The sequence below is a fragment of the Salmo salar genome, chromosome ssa19, assembly GCF_905237065.1.
Source record: "Salmo salar chromosome ssa19, Ssal_v3.1, whole genome shotgun sequence".
NCBI classification, from domain to species: domain Eukaryota; kingdom Metazoa; phylum Chordata; class Actinopteri; order Salmoniformes; family Salmonidae; genus Salmo; species Salmo salar.
Window position 1 is genome coordinate 45,742,292 of NC_059460.1, and position 27,282 is coordinate 45,769,573.

Sequence of the window (27,282 nt, forward strand, 5' to 3'; positions counted from 1 at the left end):
CTTACTTTTTAAGTACACTATTTCATAGAAGAGTTGGTAGTTGCATGGTCTGCTAGATCTGTGTGTGAGGGTAGATATAATGTAAAAGCACTGAACTACTTAGAATTCCTTATTGAATGAACAACGTAGCTATCTTACGAGGGAAAACAGACTGAAGATGTTGATTTTTATACAGTAGAATGCATAAGTACATTTCAATCCATGATTTTTTTAATGTATTTCCCATTTATGTATATGGACACACCTACTCATTCAAGGGGTTTCTTTATTTGTACCATGTTCTACATTGTAGAATAATAGTGAAGACATCAAACCTATGAAATAACACATATGGAATCATGTAGTAACCAAAAAAGTGTTACACATCAAAATATGTTTTATATTTTAGATTCTTCAAAGTAGCCACCCTTTGCCTTGATGACAGCTTTGCACACTCTTGGCATTCTCTCAACCAGCTTCATGAGGAATGCTTTTCCAACAGTCTTCAAGGAGTTCCCACATAATGAGCACTTGTTGGCTGCTTTTCCTTCACTCTGCAGTCCAACTCATTTCAAACCATCTCAGTTGAGGCCAGGTCATCTGATGCAGCACTCCATCACTCATCTCCTTCTTGGTCAAATAGACCTTATGCAGCCTGGAGGTGTGTTGGGTCATTGTCCTGTTAAAAAACAAATGATGGTCCCACTAAGCACAAACCAGATGGGATGGCGTATCGCTGCAGAATGCTGTGGTAGCCATGCTGGTTAAGTGTGCCTTGAATTCTAAATATATCACTGACAGTGTCACCAGCAAAGCATCATCACACCACCTCCGGCAGGTAGGCTAGTGGGTAGAGTGTTGGGCCAGTAACCGAAAGGTTGCTGGATCAAATCCCCGAGCTGACATGGTAAAAATCTGTCGATCTACCCACTGTTCCTTGGGCACCGAAGACTCCAGCCCCCCACACCTCTGATTCAGAGAGGTTGAATTAAATGCAGAAGACACATTTCAGTTGAAGGCATCCCCCTTTCCTCCATGCTTCACGGTGGGAACCACACATGCGAAGGTCATCTGTTCACCTACACTGCGTCTCACATAGACACAGCGGTTGGAACCAAAAATCGCAAATTTGGACACATCAGACCAAAGGACCGATTTCCACCGGTCCATTGTTCGTGTTTCTTGGCCCAAGCAAGTCTCTTCTTCTTATTGGTGTCCTTTAGTAGTGGTTTCTTTGCAGCAATTCGACCATGAAGACCTGATTTCACGTAGTCTCTTCTGAACAGTTGATGTTGAACTTTCTGTTACTTTAACTCTGAAGCATTTATTTGGACTGCAATCTGAGGTGCAGTTAACTCTAATGAACTTATCTTCTGCAGCAGAGGTAACTGTGGGTCTTCCTTTCCTCTGGCCGTCCTCATGAGAGCCAGTTTCATCATGGTGCTTGATGGTTTTTGTGACTGCACTTGAAGAAACTTTCAAAGTTCTTAATCTTCCAGATTGACTGACCTTCATGTCTTAAAGTAATGATGAACTGTTGTTTCTCTTTTGTCATGATATGGACTTGGTCTTTTACCAAATAGGGCTATCTTCTGTATACCACCCCTACCTTGTCACAACACAACTGATTGGCACAAATGCATTAAGAATGAAAGAAATTCCACAAATTAACAAGGTACACCTGTTAATTGAAATACATTCCAGGTGACTGTCTCATGAAGCTGGTTGAGAGAATGCCAAGTGTGCAAAGCTGTCATCAAGGCAAAGGGTGGCTACTTTGAAGGATCTAAAATATAAAATGTATTTTGATTGGTTTAAAACTTTGGTAACAACATGATCCCGTATTAGTTTGTCTTCACTATTCTACAATGTAAAAATAAAAAATAAAAAAATAAAAATAAAAAAATGCCCTTGAATGAGTGTCCAAACTTTTGACTAGTTTTGTGTATCTAATATATCTCATTGCTTAAATGTATGCATAAATAATACCTTATCGATGCCCAGTCTTGGTCATGATATGGTTTCAGTTTTTTTTAGGTTCTTTCAGTTTGAGTATGCAATGTGAACTCAGTGGAGCTTGGCCTGCAGGTGTTTTTCACTGCACAGATCGACCTAGACACCTACTTACCCCTCGTCTACGACCCAGCCCCAAATGTCATGGGGTAGATGTGTAGATCTGAAAGGACTGGATCAGTGTAGGCAATACAGCAATACGGGCTGTAGGTGGATTTGGTTGGTGTTGAAGGTACGGGCTGTGGGTTGATTGGGGTGGGTATACATCAGTTTTGGTGGAACAACCAAGGCTCTGGAACTTTGTCCATATTAAAATGCGTAAAGCTGAACCTTGTGTCGATTGACTTGAAATGTGAGACTTGGTGAATTGATAAATGTATATTTTTTTAAAAGATGTATAATTGTTGGTTTTTTTGTGCAAAAATGTACGTGAATCAATGTCATAAATATGGTATTTTTAAATATTTATTCCACGTAGCTATATGTATTCCAAAAATTTAAATCATCAATGGCCTCTGTGACACAATGGATGTTCCGTGCAGAATTAAGGCAGGCTGCTTGAGGCTTAGAGAAGGACATGTTGAGAATGACTATAGAATGCACTTATTAAAACGTCTTTGAATCACAATATATGGGAGAGCAACTATTTAACGCAAAACTATCTAGACCAGTATTCTGACCCTATAAATCAGAGCAATGGCCTTCACAGTACCATTGTACAGTCAAAGATGTGCCTCTTCATCTCTGATACAGTACACAGACTGGACAGAAAGTGGTTAACAGCGTTGGGCCTGTAACCAAAAGGTCACAGACTAGGTGAAAAATCTGTTGTGCCTTTGAGCAAGGCACCTAACAGCTCCTGTAAGTCGCTCTGCGTCTGCTAAATGACTAAAATGTAAACCTCAGTGGCGACCCGTCATTCAGGGCAGGTGGGACAGAGAGCACCACATTTTTTGCAAAATAAATGTTGGGCTTGCTTGTTTTGAATGTTATTTTGGCATTAATACGTGTCGCATCAATTTACAATGTAAAAAAATATATATCATTGAGTTAATAAAGCCGCATACGATCATGGTCTCTTTTTTTTGTGTGTTCTTGAGTAGGGCAGCTCTAAAATGCAGGTGTTTCAGCCTAGCTCAGTGCTTTCTGTGGTGGTGGGGCAAGCCAACAGAAAATACGGAGCAGTGTGCCGTGATTGGCTCTGTTCTGTCACTCATGGGGACACTACGTCACCACTAAAGTCTAAGGGTAGAGCTCAAATTCAAGCCCCTTGGGGGCTGCCATAGAGTTACATTAGAAGTGCCCATCCAAGAAGGCTCCAGGTCATTGGCCACAGATAAAATTGTCAGATCACGTTATATCTACAGTAGCTTTGATGGGACTGATCATGTCAAAATCATACCTTTAAAATCTTAGTTAGCTGTCCATCATCAAGTCGACAAGCTACTGGCAAATCCTTTTTAATCCTTGTCATATGAAGAGAAATAATGAAAATAAATTATAGATAAAACGTATCGGTGCTCATCGGCCATTGGACATAAAAATTACACAAGTCGGAAATCGCAAATTCAACAATGAGTAGTTTGGAAGGAATCAGCGGCTAACTGCAAGCATTGCAAAGCAATCATTAGCCTGCTATTCAGTGGAGTGGCTGTGTGGTCCCAAGTCTAAGATTAAGGGTCTCTTTTCCTAGTTTAAAATTATAAACATTCAACATTGGCCATGCTGTCAATGAAGCATGATTTGTGCCAGGCTCAAAACAACTTTGCTCGGAACTGCAAAATCGGACTTTAGTGAGTTCAAGACAACTGGGAACTGACGTCATCATGATTCAACCTTTTTTTTCTTGAGTTCACTTGAAAGCACAATAAATCCAGAGAATGCCAGACTTTGATGACAAAGTTTGACGACAAAATGTTCCCACGAAGGACCGCCGCGCCACCTTCCTGTTCAAGTGAGCACAGCACAACAAGGTGAGTCCAAAAATGTATTGTATGCTGCTGCATAAATGATGTAATATGCCAGGGAGATATGTATACTGTAGCTAAGAAAGTAATTCTAAGTGTATGTTGTGTAGTACTCTATTAGTAGCCTATGTGCCTCACCCTAATAATTTGGTCTATTTTCACCTCTTAATTTTGCCTACTGTTCTGACCTGGTGGTGCACATGTAGCCTATAACCTGTTTTTGAGAAATGTAATCATTGAATATTGTAAGAGCTTTCATTGTCTGCTTATATGCCCCCTTTATTTATCTTCCGGTTCTGACTTGGTGTTCAGGGAGAACACTGTAAGAATGGCCCATGTTCTGGCGCTGTACATTTCAAAAGTGCTGAACAAATAGTTATATTGGCTATGTCTGTCCTAGCTCGCTCATTAATGTCTTAATCGGAATTATAGATTGCCTCTTATCTGCTTGTTGTCCCCTTATGCCATAGTTTGTACATCTCAATTGTCAGCAGAAACCACATTTGTTTTTAAGCAAGTCAGCCATTTCATCTATGTTTTTTTTAAAGGCAGTAAATGAGGCTGAATTAACTGTTCGCTGACAGATAAGGCTCCTCTGATAGCCAGGTGTAGCAGTGGTAAGGTGTTGGGACTGCTGTGGGACTCTGCTATTGGGACAGCTTTATGTAGGCTCTAACAGTTTGTGGACACCATTTGTCACCGTTATAGTGCAATTAATGTATTGTTTAGTGTTGTGTTGTGGCTTTGATGGCATGCATCCCACATTTGTTTTATTTTGCCCCACCAAAATAAAATCTAAAATAGCCACTGAAACCTCATGATTTAAAGGTCTTGGATGAAAATTAAAGGCCATCACTGCCCAATCATCCTACAGTCAGGTCAAAAATTGTCACCCTTGATAAAAAATGAGCAAAAAATACAAAAATAAATAACACAAATATTGAGCTATATTGTATGCAAAAAAAATACTGATTTTATACTACTACAATTGCTCAGAGAAAGAGATTTTGTTTGTGCACTTTACCCAGCATCAGGACATTTTAGCCTCGGTTACCTCTGCCAGGAGGCTAAAACTTGCCCATGAGTGGATCTTCCAGCAAGGCAATAACCCCAAGCACACATAAAAATCAAGAAAGAAATGGTTAATTGACCACAAAATCAATATTTTTGATTGGCCATCTCAGTCTCCTAACTTAAACCCCATTCAAAACCTGTGGTTTGAATTGAAGAGCAGATGAAGGATATCAAGGATCTGGAAAGATTCTGTATGGATGAATGGTCAAGATCCCTCCCAATGTGTTCTCCAACTCATAAAACATTTAGGAAAAAGGCTCAGTGGCATTATTCTCGGAAGTTGAGGTATTGAAAACAGGGGTGAAAATAATTTTGACACTTTTCTATTAGAGAATAAATATCACTTGTTAAACAAAATCTATCTGAGCAATTGTATTAGTATAAAATAATATAATTCCCCCTTTTTTTTGCATACAATATAGCTCAGTATTTGTTATTTAATACAGTATTTTTTGATCATCTTTATCAAGGGTGGCAATAATTTTGGACCTGACTGTACACGTGCAACAGCGTGCGCTGTATGTACAATATATTTGTTTCATTGTTTTTTCTGCAACATCAATTCACGTTGTTGAGGACAATTTATATATTTGATTGGTGATTGGTTACTTTAGGCCACAGCTCTTCCCCCAAAGCATGACCAACCGAGAACCTCGGCTGTGATTGGCTGAAATTACCAGTATTCGGATTCTTAACCAAAAGCATTGAGTGTTCTTTGAAATAACATTACGTACGTTCGTCCATGCGTCGATTTGGAACGGGGAAGATTTTTGCAGAGCGGTCAAACGACGAGAGAAGGTGTTTTTGTAAGTGTCAGCGATAACTAACACTAGTTTTGATTGCTTTTAATGATCATGTTTGACATATCGAATGCTGCTAGACAATGTCACTGCGACTCCGCTTGTACCAAATGACTTGGGACCTCATTCTGAGTGAGCGAACAAGCTAGCTAGCGAACGTCGGTACACTGCGTTCTTAACGGTCACTGCTCGATGTATATGCGTTTTTTGTTTTGACGGATGTGTAGTCCGCATTTGCCGTACATGTGTTTCGCTTTTCAACTAGTTAAAAGCTAGCTAGTTGGTGTCTGTACTTCCGTTTACCACCGCACCATAAAGCAACGCACGAGTTGAAAATATTGAACGCATGTGGTACACAGAACGCATCGCAGCCTAGTGCGGCACTCCAAACGTAGCGTTGCGGACTTCTCCTTTGCAATGAATGACTGCCGCCTGAAAGGAAATAATTCGTTGCATCCGCATGTAACTTGAGCATGTCTCATAGGAAATGTAAAGAATGTTTGCTTATTTTGAACGTCCTGGTTGGAAAACCAGGTTCTCTACGCTAGCATCTTCGCTTGTGGGCTCCGGAGTTAGTTTTACACGACGCAGTACATTTGAGTACTACGAATTAATTGCTGCAGCGGTACCTAGTGGCGATGCTTTCCGTTGCCTGTACAGCGTAGTCACGCACATTTTACAAAGACAAGTTACGTTTAGCTATTTTTAATTCTGAATACAATTATATTTGAACATACTCTGCCGATTGTCCGTGAGGTTGGACCCACTTCAATATGCCGGTCTCTGTGGTACTCAAGATGTTTTCTCATGACCTAAGGCACGTGCACAATTTGGATGTGCATGCATACTAATGTCTTGCATGGTATTACCCATGTCAGGTGATAGACATTTCAACATCAGTACTGGTGCTCTAAAAAGTTTCCTGTGGATATTGTCTCAGATTTTGACCAGCTGAAGGACCAACCCCGCAGAGAGCCAGTAGAGTAAGTACAAATGTAATTTTATTCAACATTCTGGCTTGTAAGTGCTTTGTTTCAGACTATATACCAATTACCATCAGTCTTTTTTATTTTTTTAAATAATTTTTTTATTAGGCAAGCTAGCTTCCTGCATACAGCAGGGTCACTGACATTCAGCCAAATTCCAACCAATGGTCCAGCTCAGCATGAGTTTATGATCAAATTTTGTCCTTTCCACAGTTGCAAGCAGGTCTCTACCGCTCTAGATGGTCCCTCATACATTATTTTTTCTGTAAAATGAGCCACTCTCTGATAACCTCTTACCTGTCTGTCAATTCTCCTTGTTGGTGAACTCAAAAGAACCCAAATTCTAGAGGAGTGACATTGTTTGGGTTGCCAAGATGGACGTGGGGAACCTGGGGATCTCTCAGTCCCAGGTGTTTCTGAACTACAGCCCGCGGGCCATCCTGTCACAGTGAGACGACACACACGCCTCAGTCTGCATGGTGGGACCGCTACAGCTGCCTCAGGCCTGAGTGGGTCATATACACCACACTGTTGGGTTACGTATGCCCCAAAACCGACTCCAAATCCTTTCAGTTCTACAGTATAGTCTCCTCCCCAGTCCTGTCCTATTGCAGCAAACGCATTAACATTAATGGACCTGGACCAGTTATGAAGATTAGAACGATGGACATATTTTTCTGTATAGTGTTTCGGGCCCCATGTAGTCTACTTCTAATGGTAGGAGTTGAGCTGGCCCAACTGTGGTGTTTGTTGCACAGCTAACAGCACGTCTAGGTTAGCTTCTGTCTGCAGCCACCACTCTGGGCTGAGGCAAAGGCAGTTATGCTCTCTGCCCTATGGCTGAACAGTGCTTTGTGTGTGTTCGTGCTCAGCGGCTAATCACATCGGTTACTATTGTGTGTGTTGGTTGGATCTGAAAGAATGCAGTAGTCTACATCAGGGATCAGACTAGCGGGGCGATAGCTTCACATTCCTATCTCCAGGAAAATGGTGTTATTACCTGTTCTCTTGCTTTGGAAGAACTCTTTTTATTTTAAAAATTTCAACGGTAAATATCATTTAGCCAACTGGCTTGTGCGCTCGCATTTTCACTGCATGGCTTCTATGGAGCTTTCAGGATGTGCAGTTTCCAACAGCGAATGTGTCATGTGGGAATGGATGCCACTGTCAGGAGATTTTAACACATGTTTTTCAGGTGGAATCTGATGTGCCTGTCTAGGTATTCTGAATTATGACGTGTTGTCTGACGTAACATGCCTTGTGTAGGTGGAGTCTCTCCCTGGGCACGCGGCGTGTGATGGAGGCAGTGAGGGAGGGGCCTAAGAGCACCCTGAGCTCTGGTAAAGTTGTGGCTCTGGCAGCGGGGCTCTCTGTAGGAGCGACGGTGGGATACATCGTCTACCGACAAATCAAAAGCACCAGCCGTGAGTCTTGTGTCTCGTTGGTACTAGATAACCTTCTCTATTACACTATGGATTATGGAAGGGGTGTCTTTTTTATTTATTTACAGCTCCGCTGGCTAACACCGAGTCCAGGATGTCAGTACCTCTGGAGGTGTACAGGAACATTACCAAGTACCAAGCCTCCTTCCTGGACCTGGTCAGTGTCCTACCAGCCCGCTTGACCCAGCTGTCTTACTATTTCAAATCAGTTTATTTGTCACATGCGCCGAATACAACAGGTGTAGACCTTACAGTGAAATGCTTACTTACAGGCTCTAACCAATAGTGCAAAAAAGGTATTAGGTGAACAATAGGTAGGTAAAGAAATAAAACAACAGTAAAAAGACAGGCTATATACAGTAGCCAGGCTACATACAAACACCAGTTAGTCAGGCTAATTGAGGTAGTATGTACATGAATGTATAGTTAAAGTGACTATGCATGTATGATAAACAGAGTAACAGCAGCGTAAAGGGGGGGGACACAATGCAAATAGTCCGGGTAGCCATTTGATTACCTGTTCAGGAGTCTTATGGCTTGGGGGTAAAAACTGTTGAGAAGCCTTTTTGTCCTAGACTTGGCACTCCGGTACCGCTTGCCATGCGGTAGTAGAGAGAACATTCTATGGCTGGGGTCTTTGACAATTTTTAGGGCCTTCCTCTGACACCGCCTGGTGTAGAGGTCCTGGATGGCAGGCAGCTTAGCCCCAGTGATGTACTGGGCCGTACGCACTACCCTCTGTAGTGCCTTGCGGTCAGAGGCCGAGCAATTGCCGTAACAGGCAAATTGTTGTCAGGCTCTGTGTGATACAGTATTCTGTAATGCCTTGTGGAGGGTCTCTTCTCACCTGTCCCTCTTTCTCCCTGCATCCAGGTGATGCAGAAGTCCAGTGCCCGCGTGAGGGTGCTCTCTGAGTCTTCGCAGGCAGGGGAGGGGGAGCAAAGTTACCAGAATTCAGTGTGTTTCCTGCTGCAGGGCTCACCTCAGCAGGTGCTGCTGGCCAGGTGTGCCCTGGAGAACCTGGCCACAGACTGGGAGACCACCACTGACGTCATGGAGGTGCCCCAGACCGCCTTCGGACGCATCATAGGTAAAGAGGATTTTCTAGATGTCTGTAGAAAACTGCCATGTGTAGGTTAAAAGACTTATGTTCCATTTCACACCGTTTCATAGATATAAATCATATGAATGATTGAATTATATTGCTCTGTGCTTCAGGTCGTGGAGGGGAGTCTCTGAAGCTCATTACCAGGACAACAGGAGCAAGAGTCGTATGTCCCAGGGAGAGGGGGCGGGGCCTAGAGAAGGGCAAGGTGTCTGTCACAGGGACGAGACTGGAGGTCAGACAGGCCAAGGTGTGGGCAAGAATGCGTATCTTCTGCAGTGTTATAACCAGCTATGTACCTAACACTTAAACAATGTCATGTTAATTCTTCTCATAGGAGCTCATCCTAGAGAAGGTATTTGAGGATGAGGCTGTAAGGAGGAGGATTACCCAGTCCTCGGCCCTGCGCCAGAAACGAAGACCCTTTGAGCCCCAGGGTCAGAGGTCAGAGGTAAAGGTCCAACATGTCACTTTTCTGGACTGCAGAAGTCCTGCTATAGTAGTCATGTAGTGGCCCATACACCCTGATGCTCTAACACATTCCTATAATGGTTAACCTGTATAGGGGTGTATTAGAGCATCTGGCTGTATGGACTCTACTGTCACTATAAAGTTGTCACTGAGATCAAACCCACACAGGAGCTGAAGCTGGAGGAGGCTCCACGACCTCTCTGGATGGAGGAAGGGGGGATAGTCCATGCTAATGGTGTCCAGACCGCAGTGGGAGCCCTTGCCCAGGCTAGAGGAGAGGCGGTACAGCTGGCTACAGAGGCACGAGAGGAGGATGATCTTCTGTCGCCTGACTCTCTATCAGATGTTTCTAAGTTTGAAAGTAAGTTTTGATGTTCTGACTTTTGGGATAGTTGTAGCCAATTGGCTGTACAATACTGAGATGAATACAGGTGCTCTCCCATTGACACTGCTATTTTCCTAAATCATTGACTGCGGAATGAGTTTTCCTATTCTCTGCAACACAGACTATGTAGTGGTGTTCATATTTTCTCTCAAATATATATCTCATCCAGTCCCCAGTCCAGACCTGAGCTTCCAGCCAGATGAGCACCTGGAGGTGTATGTATCAGCGTCAGAGAACCCCCACCACTTCTGGATCCAGATCCTGGGGGTCCGCTCCCTCCAGCTGGACAAACTTACTGCCGAGATGAGCCGCTTCTACAACAACGGCACCCTGCAGGTCAGTCATTGCTTGTGTTCTTTAGATGCCAAACAGGTGAAAACAGGAAAGGACTATTTTGTCTTGTCCAATAAGACATGCACATTTGTTTCCCGTTGCGTGCCCCAATGAACACGACTGTCTAGATCCCGCTTGAAATAGTCCTCTCTAAACACCATTCTATTATTCTACATTGCAGAGAAATGTTTTTACACTTTCTATAGGATTGTCTGTAGTGTTGAGCCCCTTGTTACTCCTCCAGGAGCAGCGAGTGGAGACCATCGTGGTGGGGGACATCGTGGCAGCTCCGTACCGGGACTATGGCACCTGGAACAGGGCCAGGGTCCTGGGGATGATTGGCTCTGGACTGGTGGACCTCTACTATGTCGACTTTGGGGACAATGGAGAACTACCCAGGGATAGTCTCCGGAGTATGAGGTGAGGGGTCAGAAAGAGCTGGACAATACAGTCCAGCACTCGTTGTATTTAGGACTTAATAAATAATAGATGAAAGCTTTCTCTAATGGCTCTTAGTTCTTTGGCTAATGTTTTGTCTTCTCTCGTGCCCCTTCTAGAAGTGACTTTCTCAGCCTACCATTCCAGGCCATTGAGTGCAGCTTAGCTGGAGTCAACCCGGTAGGTGAGGTGTGGAGCGACCAAGCCCTGGACGACTTTGAGCGCCTGACGTATGTTGCCGAGTGGAGACCCCTGCTGGCCAAACTGTGCAGTTACACCCACTCTGAGGTCTCCTCTTGGCCAAGTGTACAGCTCTACGACAACACCGAGGGCAAGGTCAGTACTGGACTAGGATGGAAATGTCTGTGGAAATGTCTGTCTCAACTATCACTCATTCACTCACTTTCTTTCCCTCTCAGGCTCTTAACTCTCTCTCTCTTTGTCATACTTTTTTCTCCCCCTATGATTGTCAACATTTGAACTTCCTGATCTGGTGGTGTCTCTGTCAGGCTGTAGATCTAGGAGGGGAGATGGTGAGTCTGGGCCATGCTGTACCTAGCCAGGTTAATGGGAACGGGAGTGGCGACAGGGACGACCCAGGAACACTACAGAGGATGCTGGTAAGAACACCAGGCAGAGGAGAGGGACCATCAATTAGAGATGACGATTTCAAGTACAGAACTGACTTTCTAACTGTCATCCTTTTAGGATGACGTGACTGGAGCCACGTCGGAGCTAAGCCTGTCCTGCATCAGCTTATCAGGTGGGTATACACTGAGGGTTCCATTCAGTAGGTAAATCAACAAAAACATTTCAATGGATTATGTTCTACCTGAGTGAAATAACTTACTTTCATGTTCCTTTTCAATGCATTTATTCGCTTTATTGAACACGACTAGGGCTGTTGCGGTGACTGTTTATTTGGCGGTCATGAAGGCAGTCAAATTCCACACGTAATTAGGCTTCTCTAAGCTCTGATGCTGCTGCTGGTCATTAGCAAGTTTGGTAGGCTACTAACTGCCTGGTACGCAGCACTCTATTGTCCCTCGAATCACTGTGACATCAATGCAAATGTATTTGCAAATCTAATCAAATACTTCATGAGAGCTCATGTTGCTCAACATTTCTATAGGCTGTGCAATTGAGGAAAAAACAGTGATGGCTGCTAATATAAAGAGGACCCCATCAGCTTTCTATAGGCTAGGCCTACTATATTTATTTATCAACTTTCCAAATATTAAGCACATGCTTCTTTACAACAGGAGTATAGCCTACCTGGCAGGCATGAAAAATATCCACGGGGAAAGCGTCCTCCATTTGCTATTTAAGTGCATAGATGCAGTTGAAGTCGGAAGTTTGCGTACTCTAAGGTTGGAGTCATTAACTCATTTTCAACCATTCCACAAATTTCCTGTTAACAAACTGTTGTTTTGGCAAGTCGGTTAGGATATCTATTTTGTGCATGACAAGTAATTTTCACATGACAGAGAGCCGTGTGAGAGACGAATTTGGATTGTGCAGCACACATGGGGAGAAGGTCACGCCGGGCCGCGAAATGCATGTTTTTATTTTTTGGGGGTGGATTACGGCCACCAAGGGGGATTCCGCCAGGAAATTCAAGGCATTAGCAAGTGCTTATCAAATTATGAGAGACTACTGGATTGTGTTACAGCCTGAGCAAAAAACAAAGCAGAGCTCATGCCTTTCAAGTGACTTCTTTCAAATCATGATTAGTCTCATGCAGCCTTACAATGTACTAAAACACAGCCCAACATTTGTAGAAAGTTACATTAACTAAGTTTAAGCATATAGGAATACCTATTTCTTTGTTAACCGCTCAACACAGAATGTGCACACTCCCTCATCGTTTGGAGAAAATATTAATATTTTATTCAGCTCTGTTAAATTGTATTCTTCATACTATAAAATAATGCCACAGAATTCTAAGCAAATCTTGTGTGGTAAATGAACTAGTGTAGCCCACAGCCATTTGGCATAGCCACATCAGGACCTAACATAAGGACAACTAAGAGTATGCTATTCTGTTCTTCTGAAATAGACATTTTCTTCATGTCATGCTTCTTTAGGCATGTCTATAATAATGGATGTATTGTGAAGGTGTAGGCTATATTACATGGATTTATTAGTTTTTAAAATGGCTTGTAGGCTGTGTGGAAGCCAGGAGATGCTAAATGTGTATGTCAATTACCTTGAGACTGACACTTATTTGCTTGACAGTCACCGGCTGATGAAATTCCGTGACCGCCAAGGCCCTAAACACGGCTCTAGAAAATCAAACCGTTGTCCCCAGGTGTTTTCTCTATTCGCAGTGTGACCAACTCCTTTTGGCGACACGTCTTAAGTTACAGGCCATCAGAATGATGAGTGGGTGTTTGATGGTGTGGCCAGCTCATTCTCAGGCTCTCTGAGCCCTCTGGAGCTGCAGCGGGCTGATGTTGATGACGGCCCCTCGGGGTTTGGCTTTGGGCTGATCCACTCCACCCCTGCCCAGCGAGCCCTGGTGGACCTGGTCTCCCACATCCTGGAGTCCCCCAGCCCCTCTGAACACCCCCTCTCCCCAGACCACCAGGTCCCGGGTGAGCGCTCTCACACACTCAACCGAACCACCAACCTCTACAGCTTCTCAGTGCCCCAGCTGCAACTCACACACACACTTCCTATGTCCTCCTGTACCTCTTCATCTACTTCCTCGTTGCCTCTGGAGGTTGTGACCTCTGTGTTGGATTCGGTCACGCTGAGTGACAACGTCTTCCTGGAGGGCTCCAGTTATGACGGGGATGAGGAATGTGACATAACCTCGTCTTCCGGAGAAGTGGAGACAACTGGGGGAAATTCAACTTGGTGGTCGACTAGAGGTGACAGTCTGGAGGAGGAAGTGGACGAGGAGCAGAAAATTGAGGGGGCCATCAGCATTGGTTCCACTCCTACCTCCTCCACACAGAGGCATGTGTGGCTGGAAGAGGGCAGGCATGGGGGTGGCGAAGATGGCACTGAAAGTCCTAGTGTGGTTGTAGTTGGCAGCAGTAGTTTCAGTAGCAGTGGGAGTGATATTATCTATATAGGGTCAGTGGCGCCTGCTTGGGTGAAGGGTCAGGCTGTATCCTACCCTAATGTTGATGGTGGCAACCCACAGAGGAAGAGGAAAGCAACAAGACTACAATTCCACCTCTCTGAGGAGGCAATGGACATGAATACCCTGGAAAGCCAAGCTGGAATGAATGAGAAGACTGAGGAACAGAGAAACCGACTGGACGAACATGAGATGGAGGAAGTGAAGAGTCCACTTGGGAAGGAGGCAGGGTCTGAACACAGGAACGAACCCTCAGCGGGATTCCTTTCACCAGAGGAGGTTAGGACGGAGAGTGGAAGATTGGGTATTGCTGAGCGGCCACCGCATCAGAGGAGTGGTCTGCAAACCTCAGAGCAATTCAACGAGGAGCCCAACTGCACTGAAGCAAATGACAGAGTGAGCCCTCAGGAATTATGACCTATGAAGGAGTCTATCCCAAACAGGTAAAGCTGAATTTCAGAGGGACTCCACTTTTCACAACGAGGGTTGATTTGTCACATGGCTATTGTGTCTTTGGGCCTGTGTCACTCCTCTGAATCACCAAGGCACTTCCTGTCGTTCATCAGGGGTCGCGTGGAACATTCTGGACAATTCACTGATGTGGTGGTGAATTAAATTTGAAGCCAGAATGACGATGCTTATTTATTACTTAACCTAATGCGTCTTTTTATATTTTTGTTACAGAAGTGGCCTCAATCTCAGGAAGTGTTGATGATGTTCTAGAGGACGAGTTTGTCTGAGACCAAAGACAGACATGTCAAGTTCCGTATACCCTTCCCTGGTTTTTGTAGTGTAATGTTTTTGTTAGATATGCGCTGATGTAATTTATCTATTTATTTGAATGATGAATGGATACAAATTCAAAACGATTCACTTTTTGTTAACATGTCTATTAATATTGGAAGTGTATAGTGCAAGACACATCCCACTAACTTTTTTTTTTTTCCCTCTCACCTTAGATTTATTTCAGCACTGACCATCCACTCTGCATCAACTCCATGTTATGAAGTGGACACCAACCCCCACCCCCACGTCACCAACCCCCCTCACCCTCTTCAAGAAGCCTTACTTGACTAATGCTGAATCCCAAATGGACCATTAGCCCCATACTCCTTGGCATTTTATGTTTATTTGAAACAATTGGATGATAACAATTTTTGCATAACCTCAGTGGGCAAGGTGAACCACTTACCATGTGGTCTGAACCTATCCGATCACTACTGATCTACTGGAATGGTTAGAGGTCGATTTGGAATGCAGACTGTGCAGCAGTTCTCCCAGCCAATTTCATTGAACTGTTGTCTTTCCCCAATACGGGTTGATTTTTGGTAATTCCCTTATGCCTTTCATGCAGTTATGCCTTGTGCTGCTATGTGTTTATTGTTTAAGTTGCTGAGGAGACGAGATGGAGAAAAAGAAGCCTAATGCCAGTATTGTTTAAGATAAAGCACTGTGATATGAGCCATTCGAGCCCTATATTAGGTGATTGTGGCTGTTAGAACAAAATCAATCTGTATATTCAAATGTAAGCCTCTGTAATATTGTACTTCAGTTTTATGTTGTGAGAATAAAGATATATTACACTTAAATATGTCAAATGCTTTGCTGATTTGAATTCAAAGTATAGCTGTGCCTTGTCTTTTTGACTACGAACATTTTGGCAGGTCACTTTGATCTTTTTACTTTTACTATCGAAAATTGTCATTTACTAATATATTTAGTCAACCCTACTTTCATTATGTACACTTTGTTTTGTTTCTGTGTCTTGTCGTTCAGCACTGACCAATCACATCAAAGTGGGTTCTGATCGCGCATGCTCATTTGATACATGGTATTTTTGTTGATACTATCCTGCTTGAGTTCCTTTCGGGGCTCTGAGTTTAGCTTTTTCAAGCTATTAAACCCCCTACTTTGGGGGGTTTACTATTCTAATTGAGCCAATAAAATACTCGAACTATATGAAGGGCTGATGGAGAACACAAGGGATTTGGTGAGTTAATGTTCGTGATGTGGTCCGTCCGTATCCGATTTGTTGTGTAGCAAGCTTGCTAACTTTAGCCTTAGCTAGCGCTCCCCTTTCGTTATCGGATTGTAGTAACAGCTGATTGAATCCCCTAAACTACAAAATAGCAATATCCAACAGCCCTTATTTTATTGGAAAGTGAATATGTGGATACTTTATTCGGTTTTTACATGGTAAATGGCTACTCATTTAAATAATTTATTGCAAGCGGTGTCTTGTAACTGACGGTAGCTAGGTCAGCTAGCCAAGTAACTAACGCTTAAAACTGGAAAAACAGGTTTGCTAGCTAAGGCCCAGCCCATGTCTCTCACATTCATTCTGTACAATCCGTTTTAACAATGTTAGCTAGCTAAGTGTTAACGATAACATTAATAGCTAGCCAGTAACGTTAGTGCGAATAAGATGGAGAAAGGATCGTTTAGCTGGAGGTGTTTCTCCAGACAGCTAAGTTAGCAAGCTAGCGTTAGCTACCAGCTACTATCATGTGCAGTGATGGTAAATAAATGAACACTTTTAGGCGGCTTTGTGATTATATAGCAAGGAAACTGGTATTATATTTTATATATATGTAAGACTCAGTTATTGCTCAGTTAAATTTTGTTATCCGATGCTAGTAACTGTATTGGTATGGATGTTTCTCATCTCATTGTCTGTAGCCATGTACATATGCCTAGCCATGGTAGTTTTATCTGCTACATATCAGTGTGGCTGTTGTATCACATTGTTTACCGTACACGGTTTCCAAGTATACCGATCTTCTATTAGGACTAATATGCCATAATAAAACATGTTATTTAAGTTGTGATTATTCACTTGTTGAAAGAAAAACAATTGTCAATAAGAAATTATATTATATCCCTCTCACTGTAGAATTGGTGTCAGTAGGCGTCATGCGTTCCCTCTCTCTGCTCCTTCCAGGCTGAACGCACCCCGCGTTCGGAGCGTAAGCGCCAGGACTCGTTTGGGATGTTTGACCGGTACGACAGCTGCAGTGAGGAGAGCACCAGTAGCTCCAGCTCAGAGGACAGTGAGGACGAGGTGCCATCCATCCCCGCCAGCCTGCCCATCATCAAAAACAATGGACAGGTCTACACCTATCCCGACGGCAAGACCGGCATGGGTCAGTACAGGGAAATATTGATATAGAATCCATAGATATAAATCAGTTAAGAATCCTATGGGTCAGTCAGTGTCTCTGGGGTGATTGCACAAAACCGGTTGAGCACGTGAATTAAGTGGCTGTCTGTGATTGACATAGATCCCGGCCTGCTACTGTCATAGCTATCCTGTCATTTCATACAATATAGTTGAGAAAAATAACTAATGAAAGAAGAATACATTGCTTTGAATGAATTGGAATTTCCTGCTTTATTCTGAGTTTCCAGGAAATGTTTGTGTTTCCTTGTTTTCCAGCCACGTGTGAGATGTGTGGGATGGTCGGAGTGCGAGACGCCTTCTACTCCAAAACTAAACGCTTCTGCAGCGTCTCCTGCTCTAGAAGTTACTCCTCCAACTCTAAGAAAGCCAGCATCTTGGCTAGACTCCAGGTAACCATATAATCCCATACTATGTTCTGTATGTTATTTGTTGTAGCCAGATAGTAGAATTAGAACATCTTCTTCTATTTCCTTTGGAAATGCAAGAGAACATAACCAGTAAAAAGTGTGGGCATATTTTGTTCTTTTGTTTCTTCAATCTAATCTCACTGTTAATGTTTTGTGCTTGTTACTGAAGGGTAAACCACCTACGAAAAAGGCCAAGGTCTTACAGAAACAGCCTCTCATGGCAAAGTTGGCAGCTTACGCCCAGTACCAAGCAAGTCAACAACAACAGAACCAGGCTAAGTCGAAAGCAGGCGAGTCCACCTGTAGTTCAGTTTGTAGAGCATGGCGCTTCAAAGCCAGGATAGTGAGTTCGATTCCCGGGACCGTCTATATGTAAAATGTATGCATGCATGACTAAGTCGCTTTGGTTAAAAGCTTCTGCTAAATGGCATATATTATATTGTAGACAGAACACACAATCTCTCATATTGTTGTCATGCAGAATAATGGCCTTGAATGGAAGATGGTTTTAGTCATAAGAACACACATTCTCTGTCCTGACCCAGTATAGTGAAGGTGATGTTGACCTTGTTCCTTCTCCCCTACAGTGGTTCCTGTTGAAGGCTTTGACTGGGGGCGGTACATCTGTAGCAATAACTTGGTTGGAGCACCAGTCAGCTGCTTCAAGCACGTACGTTTAAACAACAGCTAGGCATTCAAATTGTCCTGTATTGAAGTCTATTGCAGATACTAAGGTTATATATCTGTAAATCCACCTTGTTTTGATCAACACAATTGTACCTTGTGGCATATATTATGAACTTATGTTACATTTCATTATTTTTCGGTGTCTCAGGTCCCTATGGGTACGTGCTGGGGAGACCTAGCTGAAGGAGTGAGGGTGGAGGTGCTCAACTCTGATACTAACCTCTCTACTAAAGTCTACTGGGTAGCAGGGATCGTCAAACTGTCAGGTAAGAACACATCTAACCACTTGGGGAATTTTATCTGTGTAACCAAACAATTTTTAACATTTTAAAAGTATTTTTTATTTTGTTTGCCATAATGAGCAGACTATTCTTAATATTTCTTAGAAGAATGCACAGTAATGGGGTTGTAAAGATGTCCCATGAAAGGCTCTTTCTATTTGTGTTCTCTTCCCCAGGGTTCAAGGCTCTGCTGCGGTACGAGGGTTTTGACAACGACACCAGCAGGGACTTCTGGTGCAACCTCTGTGTTCCAGAGATTCACCACGTAGGGTGGTGCGCATCCAGCGGGAAACCGCTCGTACCTCCCAAATGTAAACATCACTCCATAATCATGATCATAGTAACACGCTTTCCTTTTTAACATGCCTTTTTTAACATGCCTTTTAACATGCCTTGATCTTAACAGAAGATAGAAAACAGATTGAATGACTGATGATGGATTATGTTTTTGGTTTCTCTCTCAGCGATACAGCTAAAGTACTCTAACTGGAAAGCTTTCCTTGTGAAGCGTCTCACTGGAGCCAAAACACTACCACCGGACTTTGCCACCAAGGTAAGATTTCATAATTTTGAGCTGCAAGACGTAAACACTGGTAAGGACGATGGCTTAAACTCTACCTAGTTCTCTAAAAGCACCTACTCTTAGTGCTTCCTTTCATTCCCCCCTCTCTACCCAGGTCCATGAGAACATGCAGTTCCCCTTTAAGAAGCTGATGCGTGTGGAGGTGGTGGATAAGAGCCACCTGTGCCGGACACGGGTGGCTCTGGTGGAGCAGGTGATTGGGGGGCGGCTGAGGCTCGTCTACGAGGAGGGCTCTGACGACTTCTGGTGTCACATGTACTCCCCGCTCATACACTCCATCGGATGGTCCCGGAGCATCGGACACCGCTTCAAACGATCCGGTCAGTCAAGTTAGTTGGTTTTGGGTAGTTCATTTGTTAGTGAGTTAGGCCTAGATAGGTAGTTAGTCCAATGTGTTTGTTTTCGGACTCTGCTGACAATGTTTGTTTCCCAGATGTGTCAAAGAAAATCGATGGTCAAATGGACGCCCCCGCCCAGCTGTTTGCCAAGGTAATGTAAATACACCACGTGTTTACAATGACCCAAGTCTTTGTGCCTCTGTGGTTTGTATGGATATTTTCCAATGTACGTATCCAGAATGATGAATGAATCTGTGATATCTCCTCAGGTGAAAGACGTGGACCAGAGTGGTGAATGGTTCAGGGACAGGATGAAACTAGAGGCCATCGACCCTCTAAACCTCTCAGCTATAAGTGTAGCCACTGTAAGAAAGGTAACTGTCTCACTTCTCCACTTTCTGTGTAGATACTGTAATAAAGGCATGGCAACAGTTTGGGTCGTTTCCATGGTAAAATTCAAGGGTCATACTACTCCGCTGTTGGCTCCCCTGGATTGGGGTTTCCCTCTACTTACCTTCGGCCCCCGGTCACCTGTTAAGGTTTTGAGTTGTATACATCTTAGATTGATGTTTGCTGTCTGTTTCAGGTGTTGGCAGACGGGTACCTCATGATCGGCGTCGACGGGTCGGAGGTGACGAACGGCTCAGACTGGTTCTGCTACCACTCCACCTCTCCCTCCATCTTCCCTGCCGGCTTCTGTGAAATCAACAACATCGAACTCACACACCCTAGAGGTACACTTCTTACCCCATCTTTCTTTTCCTTCTTTTACAGACTGCAAGATTCCCTCACTCAGGTATTTTTTTTTAAACCGTTGTTTATTTAATTAAGGATAGTCTCATTGAGATAGTATCTCTTTGTCCCAATTGTTGAAGGTAGCTCTTGTTCCTCTTCCTCTTTGGCCTCTCTGGTCAAGGGTTGTGTGTTAACCCAGCCTTACCACTGACTCTGCCCCACAGGGTACACTAAACTGCCATTTAAATGGTTTGACTACCTCAGAGAAACAAGTTCAATAGCCGCTCCTGTGAAGCTCTTTAACAAGGTAGGACTGATTCCTGACATCGTGGCTGTGTTGTTTTGTTGGTTAGCGCAGTCCTGTAGTTCTGTCTTTCTATGATCACACGAAAATTATCCTTCAAATAAAAACGACTACAAGCAGGCATTACCTACAAGGCAAATTATTTATCTATTTTTCGCTTACATACATGTTTGATGTAAGACATTTTTCGAAAATTATGGAAAAAACACTATTGACCACGAACCTAAAATGTCTCTCGTATTTGCCTCCGCCATCTTGTTGCCCCTGCCCAGGATGTTCCAAACCACGGGTTCCGTCAGGGTATGAAGCTGGAGGCCGTGGACCTGATGGAGCCCAGGTTGGTGTGTGTTGCCACGGTGACTCGGATCGTCCACCGCCTGTTGCGCATCCACTTTGACGGCTGGGAGGACGAGTACGACCAATGGGTGGACTGTCAGTCGTCTGACCTCTACCCCGTGGGCTGGTGTCAGCTGACCGGCTACCAGCTACAGCCCCCCGCCGCACAGAGTGAGATCAAACACCACAGTTCTACCCAAATGTAACACATTAACATGTAACACACTAACATGTAACACACTAACACACCAACATGTAACACACTAACACACCAACATGTAACACACTAACACACCAACATGTAACACACTAACATGTAACACACTAACACACCAACATGTAACACACTAACATGTAACACACTAACACACCAACATGTAACACACTAACACACCAACATGTTACACACTAACATGTAACACACTAACACACCAACATGTAACACACCAACATGTAACACACCAATATGTAACACACTAACACACCAATATGTAACACACTAACACACCAACATGTAACACACTAACACACCAACATGTAACACACCAATATGTAACACACTAACACACCAACATGTAACACACTAACACACCAACATGTAACACACCAACATGTAACACACCAACATGTAACACACCAACATGTAACACACCAACATGTAACACACAAACACACCAACATGTAACACACAAACACACCAACATGTAACACACAAACACACCAACATGTAACACACAAACACACCAACATGTAACACACCAACATGTAACACACCAACATGTAACACACCAACATGTAACACACCAACATGTAACACACTAACACACCAACATGTAACACACCAACATGTAACACACCAACATGTAACACACCAACATGTAACACACCAACATGTAACACACCAACATGTAACACACTAACACACCAACATGTAACACACTAACACACCAACATGTAACACACCAACATGTAACACACCAACACGTAACACACCAACATGTAACACACCAACACGTAACACACCAACATGTAACACACCAACATGTAACACACTAACACACCAACATGTAACACACCAACATGTAACACACCAACATGCACAATCATAAACCAAACAACTACCACTTAGGCTCTCATTCATGGATTGGATTAAGTTCCAGCTAATACGTGACCAATTACTTGATAACATGCGATTGGAGTCCCAAACTAACAGGTAGAAATGTACATTTGTGTAAAACAATAGGCCACTGTTTATTCTCTCCTCTATTTTCTGTCATTTCAGTGGCCAGAGAAATCCCAGCAGCTGTACCTAAGCACAAGAAGAAAGCCCAACAATACAAAGGACAAAAGAAAAGTGAGTTCTCTTCTCTTTCATCATCACTTGCTTCCCTCTTTCCCTCCTTTCGTTGGTCCACACCAGTGGAGGCTGGTGGGAGGATCTATAGGAGGATGGGCTCATTGTAATAATGGCTGGAATGGATTCAGTGCAACGGAGTCAAACGTGGTTTCCGTGTGTTTGATACTGTTCCATTGATTCCATTCCAGCCATTGCAATGACTCTGTCCTCCCTAAGCGCCTCCCACCAGCCTCCACTGTTCCACACTCTAGTGGGGGGAAATCTATCTAGCTTAGAATTTATGTTAATGTTTAGTTTTTTCTTTCTTGTCTGTTCCTTGAGATCTGATTGGTTGGCATGAGTCCCATGACAGGAAGCTGTGGTACTCTGGGTGAGGGCCAAAAAGGTGGCGAGGGTGTTGTAACTCTGGGTGTGATGGTCCAAACCATAGAGAGAAAGATATGTCCTATTTTTAAATCTGTACCATTATGGTGTCCGTGACAACATGGGCAGTGCCATTGGGGCTCTCTCCATTTTAAAGTAGTGAATGTTCTTCTGTTTTGTTTGAAAAAGCATAAAGATAATATTGTTGATTTATCGTCCCCTGCTGTGCTGGAGTCTTCTTCTGTGTTATTCATTTGTGGCCACTAAATGGCAGTGATATAGCTTAAAGCCTAAATATTTGGCTGATCACTCCCAACCCATAGGAATCCCCACCCAGTTGACCACTTTAAAATGGTGGAAGGCCTCGATGGCAATGTCCATGGTGAAACTGGTTCTATCCCTCTAGAGCCATCCGTGTACCTCTATGTTCCAAGCACAGCTTGTTTCACGTCTTAGGAAGTGGTTTAGCAGGGCTATGTGCAGACATGTGGTCACACACCAACGCTAGCTGGTTTACTTGAGTCTGGCTTACCTTGGGTGTATTCAATGTTTTAGAACATTTCACAATGGATCAGAGGTCATTCTTCTGAACCGTTTGAAACATGATTGGGGTTTTTGAAATATCCTATTTCAACAGAATAAAATAACTTGAATATGTACAGTTGAAGTCGGAAGTTTACATACACTTAGGTTGGAGTCATTAAAACTCGTTTTTCAATCACTCCACAAATTTCTTGTTAACAAACTATAGTTTTGGCAAGTCAGTTAGGATATCTACTGTGTACATGACACAAGTCATTTTTCCAACAATTGTTTACAGACAGATTATTTCACTTTTAATTCACTGTATCACAATTCCAGTGTGTCAGAGGTTTACATACACTAAGTTGACTGTGCCTTTAAACAGCTTGGGAAATTCCAGAAAATGATGGCATGGCTTTAGAAGCTTCTGAAAGGCTAATTGACATAATTTGAGTCAATTGGAGGTGTACCTGTGGATGTATTTCAAGGCCTACCTTCAAACTCAGTGCCTCTTTGCTTGACATCATGGGAAAATCAAAAGAAATCAGCCAAGACCTCAGAAAATAAATGGTAGACCTCCACAAGTCTGGTTCATCCTTGGGAGCAATTTCCAAACGCCTGAAGGTACCACGTTCATCTATACGAACAATAGTACGCAAGTATAAACACCATGGTACCACGCAGCCGTCATACCGCTCAGGAAGGAGACGCGTTCTGTCTCCTAGAGATTAATGTACTTTGGTTCGAAAAGTGCAAATCAATTCCAGAACAACAGCAACGGACCTTGTGAAGATGCTGGAGGAAACGGGTACAAAAGTATCTACATCCACAGTAAAACGAGTCCTATATCGACATAACCTGAAAGGCCGCTCAGCAAGGAAGAAGCAACTGCTCCAAAACCATTATAAAAAAAAGCCAGACTATGGTTTGAAACTGCACATGGGGACAAAGATCGTACTTTTTGGATAAATGTCCTCTGGTCTGATGAAACAAAAATAGAACTGTTTGGCCATAATGACCATCGTTATGTTTGAAGGAAAAAGGGGGATGCTTGCAAGCCGAAGAACACCATCCCAACTGTGAAGCACGGGGGTGGCAGCATCATGTTGTGGGGGTGCTTTGCTGCAGGAGGGACTGGTGCACTTCACAAAATAGATGGCATCATGAGGCAGGATAATTATGTGGATATATTGAAGCAACATCGCAAGACATCAATCAGGAAGTTAAAGCTTGGTTGCAAATGGGTCTTCCAAATGGACATTGACCCCAAGCATACTTCCAAAGTTGTGACAAAATTGCTTAAGGACAACCAAGTCTAGGTATTGGAGTGGCCATCACAAAGCCCTGACCTCAATCCTATAGAAAATTTGTGGGCAAAACTGAAAAAGCGTGTGCGAGCAAGAAGGCCTACAAACCTGACTCAGTTACACCAGCTCTGTCAGGAGGAATGGGCCACAATTCACCCAATTTATTGTGGGAAGCTTGTGGAAGGCTACCCGAAACGTTAGACCCAAGTTAAACAATTTAAAGGCAATGCTACCAAATACTAATTGAGTGTATGTTAACATCTGACCCACTGGGAATGTGATGAAAGAAATAAAAGCTGAAATAAATCATTCTCTACTATTATTCTGACATTTCACATTCTTAAAATAAAGTGGTGATCCTAACTTCCCTAAGACAGGGAATTCTTACCAGGATTAAATGTCAGGAATTGTGAAAAACTGAGTTTAAATGTATTTGGCTATGGTGTATGTAAACTTCCCACTTAAACTGTACATGCTTTATAATTCATTAAATCATGTGATTATCTAGGTCATTTACCTTTATATACACACTCAATAGGATCTATAATTAATTAATAAGTTAGCATTTATTTTATTATTCAAAATACATATAAAGTAACCCTATGCAACCGAACATTCAAATGAACACTGTTGGGAACGGTAGCAACCTGAAAGCACCCTTAGCAGCTTACCTGAGTCTAACTTGGTGTCTAGAGCGGAAGGTTCCGGTTGGTCGTCGGCTCTTCAGTCAGGCAGGCAGGAGGAGGAGCCTATCAGGGGAGGACGAAGAGCAGAGTCCGCCCCCTTACTCCAGCCAGGCCCCCACTCTGGCCCCCCGGTCCCGCACCCACCACCACTACCACCACCACCATCACACCCACAAACCAGGTAACACTACCAATAAATAACCACTGAGACCTCCACACAGACAGAGGGACTAACAGGGCTCAGTCCTCAGCCACTGTAGGTGCTGACCCTGCTGGGCGATCGCAGTGTGTTGGATACACCATCATGAAAGCAAGTTCTATTCACCTGTTTCTGTGTCATGTTATTGAAGTTAAAGTACTAATGTGAGAAATGGCAATTTCTCCTCTCACCTCATGATGCATAGTAGGTGAGCAGGACGTCTGCAGGAAGGAGGAAAAGTGGTGATATACTGTAGAAGTCTGGTTTCATTACAGGAACTACAGGCTCAGATGGAGGGCTAGGTATTAACAAGGATAGCTGTTCCTGTGCTGAAAAACGTTTTGTGACTAAAAATGGTTGTTTACCCCCGAAGATAAATAATAAATAAAAATATAATGGTTGTTTAGCTATTTTGTTCTGTCTTGGTGTTAAACATTTATTATCTGTCTTGGTATGCTGGACAGGGTTTTGACAGTTTCTTTCAAAATTATGTAACCCTCTATTTTGCTAACTCCCCCTCTCTCTCCCTCACCCTAGAGTCTCTATTACGTCTTAAGGAGGAACAGGCTGAGGTGGATGAGTTCACCTTCTCCCAGGGCGTCTCAGACCAGGAGAGCAACGGCTCTGGCAGCTACTACATCAAACAGGAGCCCTGTTGACAGGGGGGACAGGGGATCGGGGGCTAAGCCTGGAAGGGTATGGGGAGCCGGACAATAGAAACCCCTGAAATCCAACATCCAGAGAGACACTGCCTACAACCCCCAACTAGGACAAGACACATCCCTAAACCAAGACAAGAGCAACAGGGCAGGGAGCATGGAGAGCTCTAAAAAACCTCATCCAGAAAATATGGCCTCTAACACTGCAATTAGGGGAGAATACTGCTGGGGGACTTGGTACCCCAAAAACACTAAGTGACTACATGCCCTGAAACCCAAACCCTTACTCCACAAAATCAAGACAGGGAGCTACTTAGGTCTCCCCAAAACCATCCAGGGGAGAAGAACACTTCTGAGAAGCTACAACATCAAACCCTGGAGCCCTGATGGACAGTCACTCATTCAGTCAGACCGACATACCATATAAACAACGGGTAACTGGACACTTCCTAAAGCCACTGGCCCAGAAGAGGGCTATGATACCTGGACAACCTGATCAGAATCCCACATCCCTGAATGATTGGATACGACCATGGCTTTCTGTCTTCCTCCATAAATGCATCTAGGCAGGGGGCCTTGGAGCTCTGGATGCCCACAACAGAAGCCTGTTCTCTGGGTACTCTGTCTCTCCCACCACCCTGCCGTAGGCCAGGCAGGACCTCTGACACAACTCGGGGACACACACACAGACACCTGCACTAACTGTGACAGATATATAGGTCTTGGTTTATTTCTTTCAGGTAAGAGAGCTAAGGAAGGAGGGATTGAATTTCACTTGGTCTTGGGAGGGATTTTATTTCACGCGGTCTTGAAAGCGAGCGAGCGAGGGAGGGAGGGAGGGAGGGAGGGAGGGAGGGAGGGAGGGAGGGAGGGAGGGAGGGAGGGAGGGAGGGAAAGAAAGAGCTGTATAAAACAGGAATTGTTTTCCCAACAGTTTTGCCAGGTGGACTTGCTTTGATTTGCTAATAGTACTTGAAGTTTTGGTAGAGTTTCTGTTTTTGTTAGTTTTTGTACTTTTAAATTGGAGGGTTGTTATTTTGTCTTAAATGCTGATTTGTTATCAACAGCTCTTTGGGGGAGTGGTGTGGATATTATAATAAGGATACATATTCATAGACGAGACCTATTCAATATCGATAATAAGGATTGTGATTTGGCCTGAGTGGGTTTTGAAACCTTGTGAAAGGACTGAATCTCTTAACCTATTGGGGCACAAACCCCATCTAGTCTAACTGACATACTACTTAGTATTG

At 43.5% G+C, this 27,282-nt stretch overlaps 2 protein-coding genes across 9 annotated transcripts; both read left to right on the top strand.

Annotated features, from left to right (window-relative positions):
- The first annotated feature begins 5,695 nt into the window (after window positions 1–5,695).
- On the top strand, window positions 5,696–15,673 carry tdrkh (tudor and KH domain containing). Of its 8 annotated transcripts, none has more exons than XR_006760724.1 (17): window positions 5,717–5,839; window positions 6,712–6,816; window positions 7,153–7,267; window positions 8,086–8,243; window positions 8,330–8,418; window positions 9,135–9,351; window positions 9,480–9,616; window positions 9,704–9,817; window positions 10,006–10,198; window positions 10,392–10,558; window positions 10,800–10,975; window positions 11,113–11,329; window positions 11,503–11,613; window positions 11,702–11,756; window positions 13,357–14,527; window positions 14,769–14,845; window positions 15,044–15,673. XR_006760724.1 is itself a non-coding variant. In XM_014158129.2 (16 exons), the coding sequence occupies exons 3-15, from the start codon at window positions 7,194–7,196 to the stop codon at window positions 14,822–14,824; spliced, it is 1,764 nt and encodes a 587-aa protein (XP_014013604.1). In that variant the 5' UTR covers window positions 5,717–5,839; window positions 6,712–6,816; window positions 7,153–7,193; the 3' UTR covers window positions 14,825–14,845; window positions 15,044–15,673. The 8 variants fall into 8 exon arrangements, 2 of the variants coding, with proteins under 2 accessions (XP_014013603.1, XP_014013604.1); XR_006760725.1 differs by having other exon boundaries at window positions 5,723–5,839; window positions 6,774–6,816; XR_001322541.2 differs by lacking the exon at window positions 7,153–7,267 and having other exon boundaries at window positions 5,696–5,839; window positions 6,774–6,816.
- A 231-nt stretch (window positions 15,674–15,904) lies between these two features.
- LOC106578892 (MBT domain-containing protein 1) lies at window positions 15,905–26,857 on the top strand. Its single transcript, XM_014158130.2, has 17 exons — window positions 15,905–16,074; window positions 17,026–17,227; window positions 17,521–17,654; window positions 17,842–17,962; window positions 18,260–18,342; window positions 18,508–18,625; window positions 18,817–18,951; window positions 19,105–19,193; window positions 19,318–19,543; window positions 19,657–19,712; window positions 19,831–19,935; window positions 20,148–20,295; window positions 20,521–20,603; window positions 20,873–21,107; window positions 22,219–22,290; window positions 25,179–25,352; window positions 25,908–26,857. Exons 1-17 carry the CDS (start codon window positions 16,054–16,056, stop codon window positions 26,027–26,029), a joined length of 2,124 nt encoding a protein of 707 aa, XP_014013605.1. The 5' UTR covers window positions 15,905–16,053; the 3' UTR covers window positions 26,030–26,857.
- The last annotated feature ends 425 nt before the right edge of the window (window positions 26,858–27,282 follow it).

Coding starts and splice junctions, on each gene's coding strand:
- tdrkh (XM_014158128.2), top strand. CDS start 5,776: ATGCGTCGATTTGGAACGGGGAAGATTTTTGCAGAGCGGTCAAACGAC. Junction 9,818..10,005: donor CCCAGGGTCAGAGGTCAGAG/GTAAAGGTCCAA, acceptor AAACCCACACAG/GAGCTGAAGCTGGAGGAGGC. Junction 10,199..10,391: donor AGATGTTTCTAAGTTTGAAA/GTAAGTTTTGAT, acceptor TATCTCATCCAG/TCCCCAGTCCAGACCTGAGC.
- LOC106578892 (XM_014158130.2), top strand. CDS start 16,054: ATGGAGAACACAAGGGATTTG. Junction 17,963..18,259: donor CCAGGCTAAGTCGAAAGCAG/GCGAGTCCACCT, acceptor TCTCCCCTACAG/TGGTTCCTGTTGAAGGCTTT. Junction 20,296..20,520: donor CGAACTCACACACCCTAGAG/GTACACTTCTTA, acceptor TCTGCCCCACAG/GGTACACTAAACTGCCATTT.